General features: G+C 49.5%; 1 protein-coding gene across 8 annotated transcripts in view; it reads right to left on the reverse strand.

The window, feature by feature from the left end:
- Epb41l4b (erythrocyte membrane protein band 4.1 like 4B) overlaps positions 1–23,124 on the reverse strand; it is a 153,136-nt gene that overhangs the window by 70,848 nt on the left and 59,164 nt on the right. For all 8 annotated transcript variants that reach the window (XM_076564239.1, XM_006985294.4, XM_076564240.1 and 5 more), the window contains exons 5-14: positions 22,776–22,820; positions 20,511–20,563; positions 15,007–15,127; positions 13,139–13,226; positions 12,893–12,981; positions 12,509–12,578; positions 12,225–12,394; positions 9,220–9,329; positions 7,199–7,229; positions 3,749–3,782 (exon numbers count right to left, since the gene is read on the reverse strand). In XM_076564239.1, the coding sequence (XP_076420354.1) occupies positions 3,749–3,782; positions 7,199–7,229; positions 9,220–9,329; positions 12,225–12,394; positions 12,509–12,578; positions 12,893–12,981; positions 13,139–13,226; positions 15,007–15,127; positions 20,511–20,563; positions 22,776–22,820 (811 nt within the window). The remainder of the gene's footprint in view (positions 1–3,748; positions 3,783–7,198; positions 7,230–9,219; positions 9,330–12,224; positions 12,395–12,508; positions 12,579–12,892; positions 12,982–13,138; positions 13,227–15,006; positions 15,128–20,510; positions 20,564–22,775; positions 22,821–23,124) is intronic.

Genomic DNA, 23,124 nt, shown 5'->3' on the forward strand with positions numbered 1-23,124 from the left:
GGGCTGGGAGGCAAGGTGCCACATCTGACTCAAAGGAGGCTACCCAACATGCCCTGGTCAGACAACACCTCTCTCTCAAGGAAGCAAGTGCCAGGAAGATGGGGTGAGTGGCTTCTCTCTTCAGAAGCCACTTTTGTTGCTTCTGAAATGACGGCAGGCGTGCGTAACAGCTGAGTTACACTGGCATGCAGACAAGGGCCGGAAGAACAGGGTAAATGAAAGCAACGGCATTGTGGGTGTATGAGCGGTAATATCATCAGGAAGACCTATTGTTCCGGAGAGACTGGAGAGACGCACAGATGGACTGAAGGAAGGTAGGTGGGAAGCTGTAAGAAGATAAGAAAGTAGACCAGTGTGAAGCCCGGATGGGCCTGGCAGGGTAGCCAGCTGCCATTCCACTTCTCACCTGCAGAGGGCAGCAGCCCTGGACACTGCCAGAAGCCATGGGGCTTCTCAAGGCTAAACTAGCTATGGGGCCAATGTGCACCCCGCCCCCGAAAGTCACTGCGATCGCACCACTATTAATCTTCTAATTATTTCTTCCCTTCCTCCTCCTGACCCCCGCTGCTGTGGTTACTAAGCAGTGGCCTGCTTTCTGTTACAGAAACTCTCGGCGATTCTGTTCATCCAATTTTCATGGCCCCGAGATGCCCTCACGCAGCCTATTCTGTATTCCAGTAGCCTTTCTTTTCTCCTTCAAAGCGCCTGTCAGCAAGCGGAGGCTGCACCCCCAGGGGACACAGTGTGTGTGGCAGAACCTGTAGGGGTCGGTATGTGGGAGGGTATGCGCGCTGACGGGGTGCAGTCTCCACGAAAGAGAACAGCTCCCCTACAACTGGGCCCTCTAGTCTTCTGTTTTTAAATACGCCCAGATTCACCAAAAAGGTAGAAACCTCATCCACAGACTTGAAAAATCCCAGAACGTTCCTTGGTATATCTTCTCTGGTAACTCATTCGTATTCTACACTCCCAAGTACTTTAATGTTAACTCGGGTGCTCTGTCAACAATGAGGAATACGTATGGATCTCTTTGCTTGTCACAATAACAAGGAAAAGGGGAGCCAAATTTACTGGCATCCCAGGGACAATAAAGAACTGCCCCACCTCAAATGACAAGTGTCCTCATGGAGCACATGGCCATCCATCCTCTGCAGCTGGCTGACGCTGCAGAATGAGCTAATGGCGCCCTGTCACCTTCCCGACAATCCTTCACAGCACCACGATGTGATCGGGGCCACTCATCGGGCCACCCGCTTCCAGTCCACTTACATCCAAACTTGGAGGGGGCAACACAGGGCCGCTCAGACTGGCCGAGCACAGGGGGCTCCCAGCGGCAGAGTGGAGAGATCCGTGCCCAGAGTGCCAGCAGATCTGCTGTGAACAAGCACGGCCCTGGTTCACTGTAAGCAGAAGGCACCCAGAAAGCAGAAGAGGGCAGGGGTCCCGGCAGGCAGGAGAGGGCAGGAGTCATGGAGGGCAGGAGAGGACAGGGGTCCCCGCAGGCGGGCTGCCTGACATCCTCTGCTCTCATTCTCTCTCCTCCGAGCACTGGCTGCCCAGCACCAGCTCTTTTCCTTCCCTACAACACTCCAGTTGCACCTGACATCCCTAAACAAAAAGCAGTGTGTGAATAAGAAGCCCAGGACCCTAAGGAAGATGACGGGATGGGGGGGGAATGATTTTCCTTCTACCGGGTTCAGAGTCCCTTCTACCCAAAAGCCCCGGTTCCTCACTCCGCCCGCTAGGAGTGTGACTTCCTGCACACAAGTTCTTCAGAAACCATCTGGGAACCTCCTAAGGACAACAAACACAGGCATCTTGGTCATCTGCAGAAATAGTATCTACAACGGTGAAAGACCAGGGAAGAGGACAAGGTTCACACTGAAATTGTTCATGGAACAGCAATGTCACTTGCGACATTCACAGCCACCCGTCAGGGCAGACACTGGGAGGGACCGCATGCTTCTGGCACTTGCCCAGGACAAGGTTGGTCAACAATATGACGCCGTGGGAGGTGAGGAGGTCTTTGGGGGTCTTCAGAGAGGGACCCTGGCTAGTTCTCCTGAGAGGAGCAGTACAGACCCGTCCCCTTGCCCTGGCCTGGTCTCACCCTGCATCCTCTCCCTCCATGCACATTCTCCTGCTCTTACGCCACAAATCCCTCACCAGAGCTGAGCAGAAGCCAGGACTGTACTTTTGAACCTTCAAAGCCATGAATTAAATGAACTTATTTTACTTTATAAAGTACACAGTGCTGGGTATTTTGTCATAGCAACAGATGAAAAAAAAAAAAAAAGAAAAAAGACTAATACAGGGCTCCAAGTTAGAAGTCATCAGACATGGGTCTCTCTCCGCCTTTAAGCAGAAACAAAGGACCACCTGGGAAGCAAGGCCCATACCATTCTCCCAGAGTCCCCATGTGTCTGTTCATTAGCGCCACCTTAGGATCTCTGAAGTCTATGGATAGATGCCAAGTTCCTCCTCCTCCTCCTCCTCAAGTTTCTGCTCAACTCTTAAGGGATGAGACTGCTGCTTATTCTTTTAATGCTGGCCACATGGTTTTAAGGTGCAGGGCTGAACCCTACTGGAGCTGGGAGCTTCCGACTAACGAGAAAATGGGAGGCGGGGACTGCTGAGTACGAATGTGAAGGCTACTGTAGCAAGCAGGTAAGAGTCTGCAAGGGACCCCAGGCAGGTGAGCATAGGCAAGGCAGCACCAGCAAGAACCTAAAGGCAAGCACTCTGCAGCTGCTGGGAGCCAGCTCAGCACAGGCTGGTGACAGGAACCGTGGGAAGGGACATAAGAAGTCAGGACAGGCTCAGCATAGGCTCGTGACAGGAACCGTGGGAAGGGACGTAAGAAGTCAGGACAGGCTCTGGGGGCCTAGCGAGGGCCACCCACAGCAGCTGTGAGGGGCTGGCTCACTACAGACTGGGCTACCGAGAGGGCTCTGGCTGTAGCAGGGTGGGCAGGCAGGAGGCATGGGCTCCGGTCCGGCCCTGCTGTGAAATGACACACCACTGGACGTGGAACCCGAATGCGACAGGTCTGCTGTTTGACACATGGGTTCTAGAAATAAACGAAGCCTCCATTGGTCTGAGTGGGTCTACCATGAAGAGGTGTGGGGGTGGGGGGAAGGACCAATCAGAACAAAGCAAAACAAAAAACCACCTGCTGGCGGTGGTGGCGCAGGCCCTTGATCCCAGCCCATGAGAGGCAGAGGCAGGAGGATCTCTGTGAGTTAAAGACTAGAACTTACTGCTCTACACAAGTGAGTTCCAGGACAGCCAGAGCCAGACTGTCTCAAAACAACAACAACAACAAGCCAAACGTCCTTCCTGCAAGTTTCCTCAGTCTTTTGGCACCCCAGCAGGCACAGTCAGGCCCAGGAAGACACATGAAGAAGAGGCAGAATCTTCCCTTCTGGAAGCCTGTCTCAAGGGCTTGCCTTTGCCAGGCCCACAGAATGTTTTCACAAAGGCATGCACTCGAATGCTGCTGAGGGGCTGGGCCTGACCAACCAGAAACATAACTACATGTCCCTGGCACTTGCAAGTTAACAAGGTTAAACCAGGCACTTCGGATGACTAGGAGGGAACAGGGGTCAGGGCGGGAGGATCTGTCTCTGAGTTTTCTGGGAAACAAGAAGAGTGAACCAAAACCCAACAAACATATGATGTTACTACATACTGCTCCGTCGCACAGAATTCAGAAACTTTAAGAAACATCTCAAACACAGCATCTCACCTGGTAATTATGGACTTCAGGATTTGTTTTGGAGCTAAAAAGAAAAAGAAAAACATCATTTTACCAGTTGTAAGGAGGCATTATGATAGATCTACTTAACAGCCGTAACTAATCCCACGGACTCCCTACTCCATTAGGAACAGCTGCACACCACTTCTTTGCTGGTTCCTAGAACTTACATGAACATAGACAATCGAGGAAGCCACAAACAGCGACTTCCACTCACCAGCTTAAGGCTCACCAGCATAAACACCCCAGGAATGGGCAAAAGAGCAGCTGTGACATTGTGGGTTTCCTGCCAGCAGCACAAACCAAGCAGGTTCATTCCCACCGCAGGCCCTCCCTGGCACTGCCCCGGAGGCTAGCAATCTAGGGATGGCACAGAGCCTCTGGCAGCTGAAGGGAGAGGTACCAGCTTCTCCGAGACACCTACCACAGCCACTGTGAGGAATCCCACACGAGCCCCCGGCCCACAACGACACCGGAGCTGATCTGGGCACTGGTGGGGAATGTTCCTTCACGTCAAGCCTCTGTCCTGTCACTCACCTACTTAAGGGGGTGACGATGTCCGTGGCGTTTCCTACCACCTCAATCCACAGTCAAAGGACCAGTGGCTTCACAGAGAGTTAGGAAACCTACTAAGAATCACTGGCCAGTCAATGCCTGAGCCAGGGTTGATTCAACATCTGCTCAGACCCAAACCCTATTTTCTTTCCACCAAATCTAGCGGGCTCTTGGAGGGTCTGTGGGAAAGTTCAGAGCTCAAGTGGGGTCTAATTTGACTAGAATCTTATTTAGAACTGGTTTGGCAAATATAAACACATATGTATGCATACATATGTGTGTGAAATATATGTATATATATGTAGTGTGTGTGTGTGTATACAAACACACAGAGAGAGAGGAGGAGAGAGGGAGGGAGAGAGAGGGAGGGAGAGAGAGAGGGAACATTTGTTGCATAAGATGCAAGCTCAGTACCTACTCGAAACCTCACAGGCCCAGAACAATCACTGGGCAGTCACTGTTGCTAGGGTGCCTGGAATGAAGGTTTACTGCATCTCTAACAGAGGAGGGGGGCATCTTTGTTCTGAGCCTTACACTGGATCTGCAGTCAGTTTTCAGAGAGGACTGGCAGTGAAGCCAGGCTCTGTGCCAGAGCTCAGGCTGGCTCAGCAGGTGGGTGAAGTGCTCCACAAGGTGCTCTTTTTCCAGCAGTACCTTTGAGGTTCCCAGCACAACTTCATCCACGGTCCCCACAGCAATTCTACTCACCCAGGATCCCACAGGCTGGGAAGAGCAATTGAACAGCTGCAAACAGCGGTTATTAACTCATTTGTTCCTACAGGGTATATTTACTGACACTTTAGTGTGTGTGTGGCGATTGTTTGTTATGTTTGTTTTCATTCCCCATGTATAATCTCCCCTAGATTCTAAGAGGGAAATGTCACTTTATCAGGGAAATACAAACAAACAAAATAATCACCTCCTAAGAAAGCAAGACATACTGTAGCTTACAATCTCCTGAGAATTAAAAAACAGGACCTGTCAGGCTGAAAACCGTCAGCCGTTTTCAGCTTGCTGCCTGTTCAGACCATAACTGCCAGAGACCCCGAGGCCGAGGGCACACCTGCAGACCTGAGAACACTGTATCACACCCCATACCGCCATAGCTATGGGCCGAATTCAGGAGGATTCTCCCACCCCTTCATCAGATGCAGAAGGCAGACAGCACGGCCAGGCCAGCCTGTCTGCAAACACACCCTGGAACCTGAGGCTTTGCTAATTCTGCTCTCCAGAACCCGAGGTTCCTTGAAAGGGATCTCAGTGCTTCCTAAAGTGGGGAGGAAGCCAATGAACAGGTGGGCCTTAGTTCTTCCCTACCCACAAGTAGCTCTCTGCTCCCGTCTGTTTTGTTTGCTTTTAAGTCAGGCTTCTTGGGGATGGTGGTAGAGTGTAAAAATCACAAGCTAAAAAAAAAAACTGGGGAGAACACAGACCTAGTCCAAGCTCCTTGCCTGCAAATGAGAAAAACGGAAGCAAAGCAGGTAGAGGCCAAAGGCCCCGGCATGCACTGGAAAAAGCTGTTATGGAGGGGGCTCCTGAGGCCTCGGGTGGAGCTCTGGATGCTCGCCAGGGCAGTGATGACCCTGAGCTCATGCCCTGTCTGCCAGGATGAGAGTACAGAGCACAGGCCGTCTGCACCCATCTCAACAGCCGCCACCACCACCACCTTTGCCCTGTCAGACTTGAGGCCTCAGCCTGCAGTTCAGAACCAATGATCTACCAACTGTTCTCTCACAGGGCAGCTGCTCCTGGCATGTCACGCTTACAGAGGAAAAGGACTGGTTCCCGACAGGGGACAGAAGGCAGGTAATAGGTACAGCAGTGGCTCTCCCCTAGGGGCCGCGCTAACCTTACCAGGGAAGCTTTGAAGGACAAATGCCCACATCCCCACATGTGTATAAGTATTCATATGGCCCAAGGCTGTCCCGCCCAAGGGGGATGTTTCATAGCTTATCAGGGAATTCCAGACACGGGAGGCAGGGTCACGCTAGGGAAGAGGCAGCTAATTTGACCCAAGGGCCAAATGTGGCCGACTGGTACTTATGAATAAAGTTTTATTGAATCACAGCCATGCTCATCCGTTTGCATATTGTCTACAGCTGCTTCAGTGTTGCTACAGCAGCACTGAATAGTTCTGAAAAACTTGTCACAGCCCAGAATTCAAAATATTTCTGATCTGCCCCACGACGAGAAGCTTACAAAGTCCCATACGGGAGGTTTTCAGTCTTGTGACACAGTTATTATCCTGCAGAAACTCCTAGAGGTGGCTTATTTACTTGCTGGCCTGCTTTTATTATCGTTGTATGTCTGTGTGCGTGGTGTGTGTGTATGCCACGGGGCGCGTGTGGAGGTCAGGTCGGAGGGCAGCTCTGTGGAGCCAGTTCTCTTTCCACCTTTACTCGGGTCTCACGGCTTTGCACAGCAAGCGCCTTCACCCACGGGGCCATCTCTCCAGCCCTCGGGGGTGTTTCATGTCTCCTAGTACCTGCAGGTCACTGGACAAGGCAGCACCTGTTGCTGCGAACCTTTGCTCAGCAGCGGGGCCTTCGGTCCCCCGGCCCCCCCCCACCTGCCGCACGATCACTGCACGTGCTGCATGCATGCCTGGCTGCCACCTTACCACGGTGACAACAAACAAAGCACTGTGCTACTCAAACAAAACAGCTGTTTTGCAACAAGAAAGCCTCGGAACATTCTGTTGTATGCTTTTTGAAAGCTGGGAGGATGGGGTAGCCAGGCAGCAGAAAAAGGAAGAAAAAAAAAAGTTATCAGGTGAGTCACTTGGATTTAATTGTATTGAGGAGAAAGTCAACAACTGCTAACACCCGTGGTGATTAGAGGGGAGAGGTGTGCTGGGGAGTCCGGGGGGGGGGGGGGGGTACTTACCAGAGCTGAGCGGCAATCACGGGGTTGCTTGCTGTAAAGAAAGGACGGGAGGTTATGCAGAACTTGAAAACACTGACTACGCAATAACACCGGGAGAATGACTGGGCAGAGACCACTCGATCAGAGCACAGCCCTCATCTCAAGCCAGGCAGCCCTGAACTCCGGCTCGTCTTTCCTGAGGGCTTGAGCCCTCCCGCTAATACACGCTGTCCCTCCCTAGTTCTCGAGGCAACTCTAGAAGCAGGCTCCCAGGGCTGGGTGTGCCAGGATGCCCACAAAGCAAGCACCAGGAGGCAACCACAGGGCGGTCCTTGCACCGGAGTAGCTGGGGGGTCCTGGGCAGAGACGGAAAAGCAATATAACATGATGAAGGATGAAATACCAGCAGCATCTAGGGAAGAACTTGGAGCAGGCACTTTTGATGGGGTAGAGGCAGAGCCTGCATAAAAAAGACATTTATTCAACTACTCTTCTTTTCTTTTTGTGTGATGCTGGGGATTGAAGCCATAGCCTTGCTTCCACTGAACTATATCCCTAACTTGCCCTACACACTTCTCTTCTTTTGAGGGGGGCAGAGTTTTACATTGCTCTGGCCGGCCTCAAATGCTATGTAACTGAGGATCACATTGAACTGCTGATCACCCAAGTGTGGTTCTGCTAATGGAGACAATGATCCCGCTTGAGTTCTCACCCCTTGCTGCTCCCTTAGACCGGCCCGATGCTCCCCGCAGTCACCCTTCATCAGGTATCACCTTCTCTTGGAATGTGTCCCCAGTCCCCGGCCTTTCTTTTTGCTTGTGAATTGTTCTTTTCTTTTTTATTAATGAAAATTTTTCATTTATTTTACATCCCGACTGCAGCCTCCCCTCTCTGTCTCCTCTCCTGCCCTCCACCCACCTCCCTTGTTTGTGATTTTTGTTTGTTAGTTTGGTTTGGTTTTTTTCAAGACAGGGTTTCTCTGTGGACCCCTGGCTGTTCTGGAACTCACTCTGTAGACCAACTGGCCTCCAACTCACAAAGCTCTGACTGCTTCTGCCTCCCAAGTGTCGGGGTTAAAGGTGTGCGCCACCACTACCTGGCTCCCTGGCCTCTCTTAAAGTTAAGGACATATTTTGGGGGCTCTTGGCTTTTTTTCCCCCACTAAAGCAGCCGAGGATGACTTAAGACCTGTTGCCAGTCATCATACTGTGCTACTGACTCATAATATTAGGAAACAGGGTAGAGGGAGACAAAGGATGAAGATTCTAGAAGGCACAGGTACATAAGCAGGTTTCCACAGAGGCCCATTAAATCCCAGGCTATGCAAGAAAAACGTACAGAATAACAAGTTTAGGAGGGTGGCGGAGGCTGGGTGCAGTGGCCCTGCTGTGGAAAAGGACAAACAATTCAGTGCTAACTGGAGTGTGCCCGAAGGAGGAGCAATCCGTGTAGAGAAGTGAGCTACACAGGACTTCAAGCTACGATTACGAAACCCAGCCTAAGTAGCATTGAGTGCCCAGGTACTGCCTGACACACCCTGTCTCAGGCCTCACACAGGTGGGAGCCGGAACAGACACCAGGGTCGGGGAACTCTGAGCAGGGGAACCGCGCCACGGGGTGCAGCAATATTCAGGGACAGGGGACTGACCCCGGGGGACCTGAACTACGTCTCTGCAGGTTCCGCATCCATTCTTCTCTGGCCACAGTTCTGGTGAGCATGCGCCCGATGTCCCCACCAGGAATGGCAAGGTAGTGGAGACAATGGACGCAGTGCCTCCTATGGGCAAGGGTGAGACTGTTGAGGATCCAGGCCTAAAAGAGGTGGAGAGGCCCAGTCGAAGGAAGACAGACAAGGAGAGGCAGAGGAGCACGCTGGGTGGGGGAAAGGTTACAGCTGGAGGGCGAGGTCCACCAAGACTCGGGACATTCTTTTCCTACAGCTTTCCAACACCAGAAGGTACCGGCCGTAACTCCTCCCTAGTCAACCCGACCCACCGACCCACTGCAACACGTCCGTCCGCAAGGAAGGAACACTGTATAACCTTTGAATGTGGAATGTCGCCGGGACGGGTAACGTTTGCTAGGCTTCCTCTCAAAGGTGCTGGTTCTTCGCAATCTGGAGCCGTGTGTTGCCTGGTATTCCGTCCGCCCGCTGGGAAGGAAATATTTGATTTGCACGTTAGCGCCAATACCAGCTCTCAGCATACCACAGCTAGTGCAAGTGAATATCTTCTTTTTTTTTCCAAGAGCTCCAGCATGCATTTCAACTTAGCATGAACTCACCTGGTAAAGACATGCTAAGTTTAAAGCTTCTACTTGGAAATACAGTCTCCTTTGCCAAGCCAGGCACAGGGGCAAAAATCTCTTTCTACCAAAGGGTAAAACCTACAATTTAAGTACCAACCACTTGGTTGCTCAAACCAAATAAGTCCGAGTACTTAGATCCCTCGATGAAGATTATTGATTAGACACGGAATAACCTCTCACGGAACACCATAGAGACACTCAGCATTTCACATCGCCTCCGAGGCTGTTGTAGCAGCCCCCTAAACTAAACCCTGGCTTCGCTTGCAAGGCGCCAAAGGAAATGTCTCCAATTTCTTTGCTTTCCAGACCCAACCACTGTGAAGCCAGCTGCAGCTCCAGAAGGGTCGCTGTGTTTTGCTGATCCACCCATCACTGCTCCAGTCCAGTGGCTCTTGGCTGGTTTTTCAGATGGAAGGATCCAAATGCTACCTGCTCCAGATGCCTCCCGGGGCAGCCTCACCTCCAAACTGCCCCTCCTTCTTCATTTCTCCTTGAGGAACAAAGGTCACTAGGTCTGAGCCAATCCCTGGAGCATCTCCTCAGGAGGGAGAAGCCTACTTATTTTGGCAATCTCCTCGACTGCCCTCTCCACCCAACTCCAAATCCACATGGGTACGGGCAGACTGCGGCGGTTCTGCCAACCTCTGCCACACCGATATGTCCCTCCTCCCGGGGCCTGGAGATGCGATTCTTTTTCCTCAAGGACTCGCTCTTCTTTTCCCCTTCCTTAGAGCACTTTAAAAAATACACTCAAACAAAAACTATTCTTTAAACAGGAACGTACAGCCGCTTCCTTGCACGGTAGATAAATCTGAAGTGAGCAACACTTCTGGCATTTCCAACAGAGTTCAGGGACATGCCACGTGTGGGCAGAGGTTACGAAACCGAGTGAAATTCTCTACCATGTAACTGAGATTCTCGAAATGTGCATTCCAGGCTGGAGAGATGGCTCCGTGGGCTGCTCTTCCAGGGGACCCAGGTTCAATTTCTAGCACCCATATAGCAGCTCACAATCGTCTGTCACTCTAGTTTTAGGACATCTGACACCTTCTCTGGCCTCTTCACGGTGCACAAACATACATGTAGACAAAACACCCATACACATAAACAAATAAAATTTAAAAAAAGAAAATTCACATTCCAAGGGCTGACACCCACATGCACACATTCACAGACTCTGGTTAAAAGGCCATGTATCTTCATTTTTAAAGATGCCCCAGGAATTCGGATGCGCTAGTCTTAAACTTAAAAGTGAAAATATGTGAGAATAAGCTATTTATTCAGGCTCTTTTCAGATTCAAATACACACACACACACACACACACACACACACACTGCTCTCATCCTTAATCATTACCAAATCTCTTAGCAATGGTGAGAAATGTAAGAACCAGGGCTGGGCCGGGTGGTGGTGGTGGCGTCGGCGTCGGCGGCACACGCCTTAAATCCCAGCACAGATTTCTGTGAGTTCGAGGCCAGCCTGGTCTACAGAGCGAGATCTAGGACAGGCACCAGAACTACACAAAGAAATCCTGTCTCGAGAAACAGACGAGAGAGAGAGAGAGAGAGAGAGAGAGAGAGAGAGGGAGGGAGGGAGGGAGGGAGGGAGGGAGGGAGGGAGGGAGGGAGGGAGGGAGGGAGGGAGGGAGGGAGGGAGGGAGGAAGGAAGGAAGGAAGGAAGCAGGCCGGAAAGATGTTTAGGCAGTGAAGTACTGAGTGAGAAATTTAAGAGCCAGGGCTGGGAAGATGATGTCAGTTAAGTACTGACACATGCATGAAGATCCGAGTTCAGATCCCCAGCACCATCTCAACAGCAGGGTGCTGTTTTGCAATCTGCAATCCTAGCACTGGGAAGGTGGAAATAAGCAGATCTTTGGAGGTCAGCAGCAGCCTAGCTCTCAGTGAGACCCTGTCTCAGAAAATGAGATGGAGATGAGTGGAGGAAGACACTTAAGCCACTCTCAGGTCTCCAGGAAAACTTGCACGTGAAGGACGCGCACACAATACCGCACATATGCGTGCACACAAACAAATAGAAGCACCAAGGCCAGGTGTGCGGGGCACACTTCTAATCCATTTGGCAGGCAGAGAGTTAAAACAGGGACACTCGATCAGCCTAACCAGGCTGCCTCTAGGGTTAAGAGTGGGTCGTGAGGAGTTCGAGTGAGGCAGAATCAACAGAACCTCCTCCAATGACTCTATGCACTGCGTCTGCCCGACTCACAAGGCAGCCACCTCATGTGGCCACTGCACACCGGAGATGAGGCTGGTTGAGGTCAACGCACTCTAGTTTCCAACTCCAGTAGCTGCCACGTAGCTAGAGGCCACTGCACCGGACAGCACTACTCTAGCTGTAGGTACAGGCCCGGAAATTTTGTTATTACAGGTTGAGCACACTTCACCCCCCAATCCAAAACGTTCAGGGCCCTAAGCTCAAATACTGGCAAACAGTTCCAAGCTGAGAAAAATGTCAACATCAAAACGTTCCCGGCACCCAGGATTTCACCCCACATCAGTTCCATGTGATCGGTAAAGTGACGGAAGCCAAAAGAGGCTGTGACTGGACAGACCTAAAGGGCAGGGACCTTGACAAGGAAGTGGGGGTGGGGCAAACAACCCACGCGGACGGACGGACGGACGGACAGACGGACACAAATCCGCTGCTACATTCACACGCAGGAAAGAGGAGCTGTCACTCTCTGAAACAGCTGCCCCCCCACGCCATAAAGCAACTGCCAACCTGAACCGGAAGCGGGAACCCAGCCGGATGAAGTCCGATCTGGTGGACTTGCTGTTGCTGGGCGTGCGCAGGCGGAAGAAGGCGTGGTGCTCCACGGCACACTTCCACAGGTGCTTGCAGGTGCGTGCGCTGTCCAGCCTGAACACGAACGTGTGCTCCTGCTCGCGCCCCTGGGGGAGGAAGCCAAGGTCCTCGTGGGGGCCCGTGTCACAGGGACGTGGGTGAGTGGCCACAGGGAGGACACGGGGGGGTGGGGGGGGTGGGGGGGGTGGAGCACAGCCTACCTGGTCGTCATCCTCCACGACTACGAGGGTCAGTTTGCTCTTTTTAAAGTCCATTTTGGTAATCTTAGGCCTGGTCAGAGAGAAAGCATTTTAAAAAAGGGCAGTCTACAGCCAAACTGTAGTCTACACATCAGTTTCCTTTCTACTTATGACAGTTTAGATTGGCTAAGAAAAGGAAATCATCATTCATTCATTTAAATATGATTATCTAGAGGTTCAGTGCATCGGCCACACACCCACAATGACACTGGGATGGTGTGATTTTTTTTTATTTTAAAGCGAATCTGGGTGTTGCAAATACCCCTCAGAATCATCCATCACATATAGACTTTCCAACACAAAATAGGAAAAGACATTTTTAATATTAGACAAAACTAAAATTACCAAAAGAATAAGCCTATTTTGTTAGCTCCTTCAAAGATTAATATGCCTGTCGGGGTCAGTCCAAGAGAATATTCACAGCCATCTCTTCCCTACAAACAAACGAAGTGACAGTCGGTAGAGGGTTCTAACAGGTCGTCACAGAGAAGAATGCAAACACAATTTCCTCGCCACAATTTACTTCGTTGGCACACTATGCATTTCTCAGAAACAGCCAGATAAAATGACGAAAACACACAGAGTTCTTACCCTGACGACGTGCATGTCCACCCCATACATTTCCAGCCACTTTGCTTTGTTGAGATAGGAGAGTTCTGCCTGGGCAGGGCTCTTTCCCCTTAGGAAAAAAACAAACCAATGGAGACACATGTAAACTGGGCCCCACACACCCGCGGGATCTGAGGAGACCACTGGGCTGCCGAAGGTCATGCAACAGTTATAGCAATGGAGAACACAAGTTTATAAGGACAGAAAAGACCTCTAAGAACCCCATGGCAGCTGAACAGGAAGACCACAGGATGGTGTTTCCTAGGAAAACCTAAGAAAACCAGAGTGTATACTGGGCAGTGGCACACCTTTAACTCCAGCATTTGGGAGGCAGAGGCAGGCAGATCTCTGTGAGTTCCAGGCCAGCCTGGGCTACAGAGTGGGTCCCAGGACAGCCTGGGCTACACAGAGAAACCCTGTCTCAAAAAACGAAAAAAGAAAAAGAAAACAAGAGTGTGCCCTAAGGCAGAGGGAAAGATTGTTCCTCCTGGCCTTCCTCTGGGAGAAAGGAGGCTGCGTGTGAGAGAGTAGGTGGGACACGTTGCCTGCACATCTGCAAACTTCCCTATCATTTGATAACAACATTCATACCATCTTTTATTTTAAAAGTCACCGGAGGACTGAGGGACAATAGAAGGTCACACTAAGTTAAGTCCAAGAGTAACTAGGAACAGGTGCTTTGTGATGTGTGTTTGCTCGAGTGCAAATGTGTGTGTGTGTGGTGTGTGGTGTGTGTGTGGTGTGTGTGTGTGTGTGTGTGTGTGTGTGTGTGTGTGGTGTGTGTGTGTGTGCGCGCACGCACGCGTGCATGTGTGTACATCACTGGCAAACTGCCTTACTAGTCCAGGCAAAACAAAAACAAGTATGTTAGATTAGGGAAGACGTAAACACCACACTTTTGGACATACAAGAATATTGCATGTCACATGGTCTTACCATTTCACTGTAGGGTGACAGGCTAAGTCCTCCTGACCCAGAATGTGTGAGACCAAAAGTATCTGTGGCTCCCCCCCCCCTTTTTTTTTCCTTTTCCAGATTTTCAAATACTAGCGTGAGGACAGTGAGATGCTATAAAGGATAAGGCCCAGCTCTGAATGTGAGTCACGTATGTCACATTCATCTGATACATAAAACTGAAGGTCCTGGAGCTGATGTCATACGTACTTAAAAACTGTCCCTATGATCAGCCTGCCCCTAAGGCCTGGTGTGCATTTTTCAAATGTATCACCAGGTTAGCGCTCAAAAGTTTTACATTTTAGATTCAGTATTTGAGAGTTAGGGATGCTCCACCTATATTTTTTAAAAAGTTTGCTCTAGGACAGTGGTTCTCAATCTGCGGGTCGAGACCCCTTTGGGGGTCACATAGCATATACCCTGCATATCAGATATTTACATTACAATTCATAACAATAGCAAAATTACAGTTACGATGTAGCAACGAAATAATTTTATGGTTAGGGGTCACCTCAACATGAGGAACTGTATTAGGAAGGTTGAGAACTACTGCCCGGGATGGACAGGACCTTGTAAGCGCGGTGTTTTATCCACACCTGGGGTGTCGCTGGTAAGAAACAATCCAATCAGACAGAAGCTATGTGTTTCAGTGACAGAAAATAGCATGGCTTGACCTTTGCACATTTCTCAGAAGAGAGGTAACATGTGGGCCTTTTGGAAACAGGTGTGAAGCTCAGGGGAGAGGCTACAACCCATCATTAACTGAGCACCTCTCTGTGAGGCAAAGGGTATGCTGTGCTGCACAAGGTCATGCAACAGTTTTTCAGAAGGGTCTGACAGGCACACGGGACAAATCAACAAGCAGTTCAGACCACGAAAGAGGCGCATGGAGGTACCTGTACTCTTTCCATCTCTGGAAGATATCGAATTCCATGGCTTCTGTCTGATTTGGGATGAAACGAAACTCAGACACAAGCTCCGGTGTGTGTTCCGGGAGCTCACACTCCCCCAGCTCCGCTGTGTGGTTTATAAAAGGGAGGAAAACAGAAGAGACTGAGCACTTTGGGTTATGGCTGCGACTGAACCCACAGGCATTCTTTCCGATCAGAAAGTACGGGTGGGTGCCCCTGAGGCAGAGCCCTCTTGTTATCGGCTTCCCTCGGCATCCCTGGGAGTCATTCTAACACCCCCAATAGAGAAGTACACCATCACCTTAGTCATTACTGGCTTTCCCCTCACTGCTTCTCCCAGGAAGGAGGCCTGGCTCACCTTTCCCCGGGAAGTGGAAACTTGCAATAAAAGGTGTTTGCAGGCCATGGGGATCTGCCCATTGAGAGCCTCTTCTGCACAGGGCTCTCGTTAAGCATGGGTCAGAGCAGCGTTTTAGCGTGTGCAGGGCTGGGAAGGATGGGTCATGAATTTGGTGCATGCAGAATCTGAGTGAGGGATAAAGCCGCAGGGAAGGCGTGGTGAGCAGCAGGCTGTGGTAGCGGCGAGCCAGGCAGAACAGAGAAGGGGTGAAGGGAGACGGTTACGTGAAAGAGGGATGGAGAGCAACAGGACCCTTCCCGGCTAAGAGCCCAATGCACACTGCATGGTTCCCGCTCTTGCCAAGCCGCAAAACAAGAGGGCCCAAGGACACGGTGGCCCTATCCCTCTGAGGCATGAACAAGAAAATCCACTTGACCCCTCCAGACTTCAGAATAAGAAGAATCCCCCAGTTTCCTCTTACAACCTGGTTACAGTAAGTGTGGGCTTCAGATTAGCACGTGGAGATGCCACCTAGGGGCTGGATCACCATGCAGACTTGCATGCCCATCCAGGAACAGCCCAGCCATCACTGCCTGCCATTTCACAAGACCCTTGGGGATTGGGGCACTTTCCTTGGAAAGGCAGGGATCCACAGCAGTTGTTTTTGAACTTAAGAGTGCAAAAACATCATTTGGTGGGCTCATGAAAACAGAACATCACTGGGCCCCACGCCCAGATTTGCTGATCTTGATGTGGAGCCGGGCCCACAACTGAGTGTTACTGTGGGTGACCTCCAACCTCTGATCCACCTACCTTCACCTCTTGAGTGCACCACTAAGGCTGATTGTATGCGTGGGGGTGGGGTGGGGGTGGGGTTGAAACTCAGAACTTCAGACATGCTAGGCAAGCACTCACTACCAAACTGGGCTACATTCCTATTCCATCCGATTTGTATTCTAACAAATTCCCATGTGGCGTTGACATAGCTGGCCTGCTAATGGGAGAAAGCCTGGAACCTGATGCCTCAGACATCGAATCTACCAGTGGATGGAGCCACACATGCTCAGGAACCTGCAGGGACAGCAGCAGCTCACTATATACGACCACCTTACCACCCCATTAGGCCACGCATGGCCAGCATGTAGCTTCTGAGGACCAAAAATCTCATGGCCCAACTTTCAGGAAGAGGGACTTCATTTGATTTGCAGAATGGATACACGTCCTTGTAGCCAAGTGTGGTGTGTCAATGAGATAAACTATGGTAGGAGGTTCTCTTGGTCAAGGTCTGGGCTAGGCAAAGTGAGACCCAGTCTCAACACACTAAACCAAACAGTTCTTGTTCATGCAGAGGAAGCAATAAAACCAAATTCAAGGAGACTCTGCCTTTACAAGACAATGCCTGACAGAGAGAAGTGACCTGGCAAATACCTTTCCACTTGAATGCCATCCTTCACATCCCTTAGACCAAGATGTAGAAGGGTCTGGGTCAGGGCATGCAGCAGCCTTTGACCCTGGGCAGGGGCACACACATGAAATTCTCTTCTAGAAACAATCTATAGCCAGAAAGGGAGTGGGATTGGGCTCCCCCAGCTAGAGACCACCACTCACCTCAGTCCTAGAGGTCACTGTGGAGTGAGCGCCTGGCAAGCGCTAACTAAGCTTTGTACAGTCTGAAAAGAGATTCCTATGGTGTTTCATGTACCCACAGGCAAATACGACTCAATGGGACCCTGTGTTTAGTGGTGTCTGAAACTGTCAAGATTAAGAATGCCAGAGACACCACTGAGGAAGAGGGCAGTGTCCCTTCTAGCCTTTGCTGGCCTAAAGCAGGCCTGAGCAGCACCTGGGACACCAGTGTCTTCCAAGAACATGCTGAAAGAACTTGGCACTCCAAGAATCTCCCAGTTCTGCAGCCAGGCTCTGGCTCTGTGGAGACTGTGGAAGGGAAACGGCTCAGCTGTAAGACCGACTAAGCCCCAACCCTGCCGTAGCTGTCTGTGGGTCCCTGGGCAAATCACTAAGCGGTTCCAGGTCTGTGGTCTCTACCTGAGACAGGGGAGTTATTACATGGACCAAACTGGAGCATACCATGCCACAGACGATCTCAAATCCCTTTTAGCCTTTCACTTGGATTGATTTTCAAATGCACCACAAATGTATTCCCCAAAGAGCACATCCTCCGTGGAAGGCCACAGTCGCTCAACGCAGGGGGCACTGTTAATTCAGGAGCAACAGTAAGCTAGGCCTTAAAGGCTCAACCACCAGAGGAAACTCTGCCCTTCCCTTTGTTCACACCGACAGCGGAGCTAGTTATCCCAGTGCAGGGCTGCAGGCGGGGCTTCGGAGGGAAGCAGGTGAGACCATGGGAACGGAATGACAATGTGATGAGGCTTTCCCGTGTGTGTCCCTCAGTCTTCCCAGGATTTATCTGTACCCGACGTAAGGACGGCGCCTTAAATCTTCCTACCGCTATGGGTGGTTGTACTCTTCTCCAGGCTGCTTTCACGGTCTCCCTACAGTGGGACCAGCGAGGGCTGGGGCAGGCCTCCTCCTCTAATCACTCAGGACAGCAGGACAGGCTTGCAACACTATGCCAATAGCCTCAGGAGGAAGCTTCTGCAGTGATTAATGGCCCCAGGCCTGACACGGGTGCTCGGGTGCTTTCCTTTCATTAACCCTACCCCGACAGATCCTCCGGGGCTGCCAAGCCTGACTAGGCCTCTTGAAAAGCTCAGGAACCAGTGCAGATGAAGGCTACTGTCTATGCTGGTAAAATTTGCATCTGGCCCACACAGGGAGCCAGGAGCCTCTGCCATGTCTCCAATTCTGTCCACACCATGGCACTCACCAGGAGACCTGCTGCATCAGCCTACACAGGGAGAGGAAGCATGCGGCCCTGTATGTCACAGTCGGCTCCAAGCTCACCCCTCTCCTCCTGCACTAACTGAGCATCTGTGAGGAGGTGACGATGGACCAGAAGTATCCAGGAACGGGACTATACCCACTATCAACAAAACGTCTTTACAGGTATCAATGTGACAACATACAATGACTAAAAACAGCCATCAGGGCCAGTGGGATGCCTCAGCAGATAACTGATGACCTGAGTTCGAGCCCCATGACCCACACCGTGGAAGAAGAGAACCAACTTCTGCAAGTTGTTCTCTGATCTCTTCAAGAGCATTCGCACTTGTACTTGTGCGTGCATGCATACATACTAAATTAAAATGTAACAAAAATACTAAAAAAAACTACACACAAAAATTTCCGATAATCTGAACTACATTTCTTTAAAAAAAAAAAAAAAATCTAAGCCAGGTGGTGGTGGCACACGCCTTTAATCCCAGCATTTAGGAGGCAGAGGCAGGTCGATCTCTGTGAGTTTGAGGCCAGCCTGGTCTACAAAGTGAGTTCCAGGACAACCTGGGCTACACATAGAATCCCTGTCTTGAAAAACAAAACAAAACAAAACAACAACAACAAAATATCAATCTAAACTTATTAACAGAGGATGTAGGTGCTGGTGGGTGGCAGATGGGACGTCACGTGCTTTCTTTGACCTGCCTGACTACTGTGCTGTGCTACCCAGAGTCTGTAATCATGTGATCGACCTTGTGACACTTCTCAGATCAGCTTTTCTTAAATTAGTAAAATATAAGCTGGTGAGATGGCTCAGCAGATCTAGACACTTGCTACTAAGCCTGACACGCTGAGCTGGATGTCCAGAACCCACACATGAAAGGAAAGAACCACTCTCCAAAGCTGTCCAACAACCTACCACACTTACACTGTCACTCACTCACACATACACACACACACATAAATAAATAAATAAATAAATAAATAAATAAATAAATAAATAAATAAATAAATAAATATAAAAAATTGTCAAAGCAAAATCTTAGGGCGTTCACAAATACTATGAGTGGGTATGTCACACATCATAACCCAGCGAATGCACTCTGCTAAGCACATGCTAATGAAACCCCATTCTCTTAATTAGTGCTGGAGAATTAAGCAAGCGTTTCTCATGCATTTAAAATGAAGATCCACCAGCACCTCCCACAGATAAACAGTCAATGCGGATGGCGGGTCCTACAGGCAGGCCTCCTGCCACCCAGTTCCCACGTGCAAGCTGGTGACTTCAGCACCTCTTGGCCGAGGTCCACACCGGCCACTCACTCCCCGGGAACCTCCTTTTCCTCTGCTCACTCATCAATGCCACCACCTACCCCCAGCAGCAGCCTGAGTCATGCCCAACTCCCTTCTTACATTAGGGCTCATCAGGGACTCCTGCTCCGGCACCACCATGGCTGCAGTGACTGTGTGCACACCCACCTGCCCTGCTCAGCTCCCTACTATCTCTGTTACAGTAACGGCCCTCACTCTTCGAATCCCTTCTTTCCCAAATCCCCACCACCCAGGCCTGCCTCCCTAAGAACATGCAAAGAACTGCTGCTGACCCCACCAAGTTCATATTCTTTAAGTGGGGTCAAAGGCAATCCAGTTTCTTGAACTTCACACTGTGATGACTATCTCTGTGACTTTATTGTTGTTTGTTTGCTTTTTGTTGTTGTTGTTTGTTTTGTTGTTGTTTTTTTTTCTGAGACAAGGCCTCATGTAGCCTTGGCTGGCCTCAAACTTGTATCTAGTTAAGAATGACCTTGAACTTCTGATTCTCCTACCACCACCTCTTAAGTGCTGGGATTACTGGTGTGCACTATCGCATTTGGTTTTATGTGGTGCACACAACTTGACCGACTTATGTCTGTATCAGCCCCTCATTACACAAACCCCCATCCCACACTTGAAGTACTAGGGATGGAGCCCAAGGCTGTGTGCACACTAAGCAAGAGCTGCATCTCCCCTCCTCCTCACACTTTCAGAATCCTTGGTTCTTCCAGTCACCTTCCTCGCCACGGTCCCCCAATGTCCCCCTCTCCCAAGCCTCCTCTGTATCTCTGTTGCTGGAAAACGGCCATATGCTCTGTGTATTTTCCCCACCAGACCACAAGCTCCTGGGGACTGAGGTCACATCATATTACTTTACATCCTGGGAGAAAGCAGGACACCGGGCCTGGTATACAGGGAGTCTCTCTTACTGAAATGAAAGCAGTAACTTTAAGATTTTAAAGAGGAATGTATGTACCTTGCAGACAGAGAGCAGCTAGCTCCACAGCCGTTTCATAGGGGCACTTCAGTCTTGGGGAAAGAAAAAAAGAAAGAAAGAAAGAAAGAAATTAACACTAATAGGAAGCTCTACATTTGGAACCATGTAACAAACATTAGGAAAAAAAAAATCATTTAAAAGGCAACCATGTCTACATAAGGGTTCTGATGCTAGTGGTTTACATTTTTGGTGTCTATGTTAGAGAATACAAACTAATATACTCTACAAATTTCCCAGGGCAGTTCTCCACATATGACGAAACTATCCAAGTATATGTTCTACCAACCATGCAGACACTTCTACTGAATTTGAAAAGAACTCAGAATGTTTAGTTATCCTAAACTTATTTTCTCTTGATGCAGTCCATTAGACTTTTTAAGCTGCCTTCAATCTTCCTTGAAACAGTCAGGATAGTAAAAATAAACACACCAACACTGTATATACTACTTCCAGGACCACTATATGTGCTCAGTATTCTAACAGGCCCAACTGAGGCAGGACCACAGGAAAGTACTCTTGCAAATACAGTGATTTCACTCATAATTCAAATTCCAAAGTGAGTTGGGAAAATAGCAATGATGGACATTGGCACAGAACTTCACAGTTCTTAAGGTCTTCTCACGTATTACACATTGAGTCAATGTGTAGTCTGTAAACTCTAAGGATGGGTGTAGCCAGTGCCCGACTTCTCATTTTCCAGATGAGAAAGGGAGTCTTCAGCATCTCGGCCCAGGTCTTCCAGCTGACAGGAGGCAACGCTGGCCTCAGAGCACTGTTTTTGTTAGGAGGTAAGTTGGGTGGGAGTGGAGACAAAATGCACAGCACCAGACATATATGAAGTACTGTCATCAATCAACGTCTGCCAAACTGGAGACAAATGCTACAGTTATAGGGCCTTTAGTATGAGGAGCACAGAATCGACAGAGAAAAATACACACATGCTCAGCACACACACCAACCAAATCCCGTACTGCGTGGCTGAGTAAGACCAATGTATACACTGTACAGTCTACTCATTCTATGGCCTGCCCAACACTGAAATGTTTAGAGAGCATTTTCTATTAAGAATTTGCAAACACGGAAATTACATTTCATTTATATATTCCATTTACATTTTTATTTCTAGAACTGATTTATACTTGGTTTTGTTGTTTGAGACAGGCTCTTACTATGTAGCTCTGGCCTGTTCTGGAACTCACTAGGTAGACCAGGCTGGCCTCAAACTCACTGAGATCCACCTGCCTCTGTCTCCCCAGCTCTGTGATTAGATGTGCAGACCACCACAAATGTCAGAAATCACCCATTAAACTTCCTTCAGATTACATTCAAAATCAGAACATATTCCTATTGGTAACATCAGGTACTGCTTCTTAGTCGTAACACAACCTCGGGTTTTTTTTAATGTAACAGAAAATATTCAATAACTCTTAATGGAAAATGATGAAAGCTAATTTTATAATTATATTTATTTATTTATTCATATACATAGATAAGATTGTGTGTGTGTGTGTGTGTGTGTGTGTGTGTGTGTGTGTGTACACTTGATCAGATATTAGGGGGGACTGTACATGCCACAGCATGTGTATGGAGTTCAGAGGATAACTTTCAGGTCCTGGGGATCGAACTCAGGTCATTTGGCTTGGGTGCAAGAGCCTTTACCTGCCAAGTTAGTTTGTCAGCCTTCTTTCTCTATTAATGCACCCTCAAAACCAACCACACAATGTTGTGATAACATAATCATGTGTTTTGTTAATGATCACTATAAGCCCAATACCTTGAGTTTAAATAACACTTTTAAGATGGGACAGGGAATGAGAGGAGGAGTCTACCGCTCTTCTTAGCAGTCAGATAAGGACCTCTTTACATGCTTCAGTGTGATGGTGATGGGTGAGACTTTTTAAACTGCACAAACGCTTGTACATGTATACATGTTAACAATGTGTGCTGCTTGCAAATACAAAAGAAGCCAGTATGAATGGGGCAGCGATGTGACAGCGAGCAAGTGGTTCCCAGATACACATCATTCAAGAAAGTCAATGCTCTTGGAAAGGCTCCAAGCCATATAGAAGTCATTTTACACCAGGACAAAAATGACAGCAGCGCAAGTATCTGACTCACATGACAAGACCTGGTGCCCTTTTTTTGAATTTGGTAAAGAGGACAAAGCATAAAAGAGTTCCAACAGGGAGTTACTGAGGCAATACTATGCTCTATGCTGGGTTAAGAGAACAAAAACATACTTACTTTCCAGAAAGAATGTCATGCCTGAGTTGTAAAACAAACAGGTACCTGACAAACATATACAAAAGTTAACAGAGGGGAACCCTTGCCTTTCCCAGCCGCCTCCAATCCCCAGCCTCCCATCGCAAATCCCCCTGCACATGTCCTGGCGTCCTGCACTGTCAAAAGGGAGTCCCAACAAATGAGGAGGTGGGAGCCTCCTTCTGAGCCTGTGGAAAAGCAACCAAGGTCTCACTTGGCAGGAAAATGTACATGGGGAGTTTGCAAGATACTTGTAGGCTGGAGCAGGGATGCAACACCAGGAGGCCTGATGTGACTTGCAGGATGGCTTTGGTGCAGGAGAAACTAGCCC

Source organism: Peromyscus maniculatus, chromosome 2 (assembly GCF_049852395.1).
Source record: "Peromyscus maniculatus bairdii isolate BWxNUB_F1_BW_parent chromosome 2, HU_Pman_BW_mat_3.1, whole genome shotgun sequence".
Lineage (NCBI taxonomy): Eukaryota > Metazoa > Chordata > Mammalia > Rodentia > Cricetidae > Peromyscus > Peromyscus maniculatus.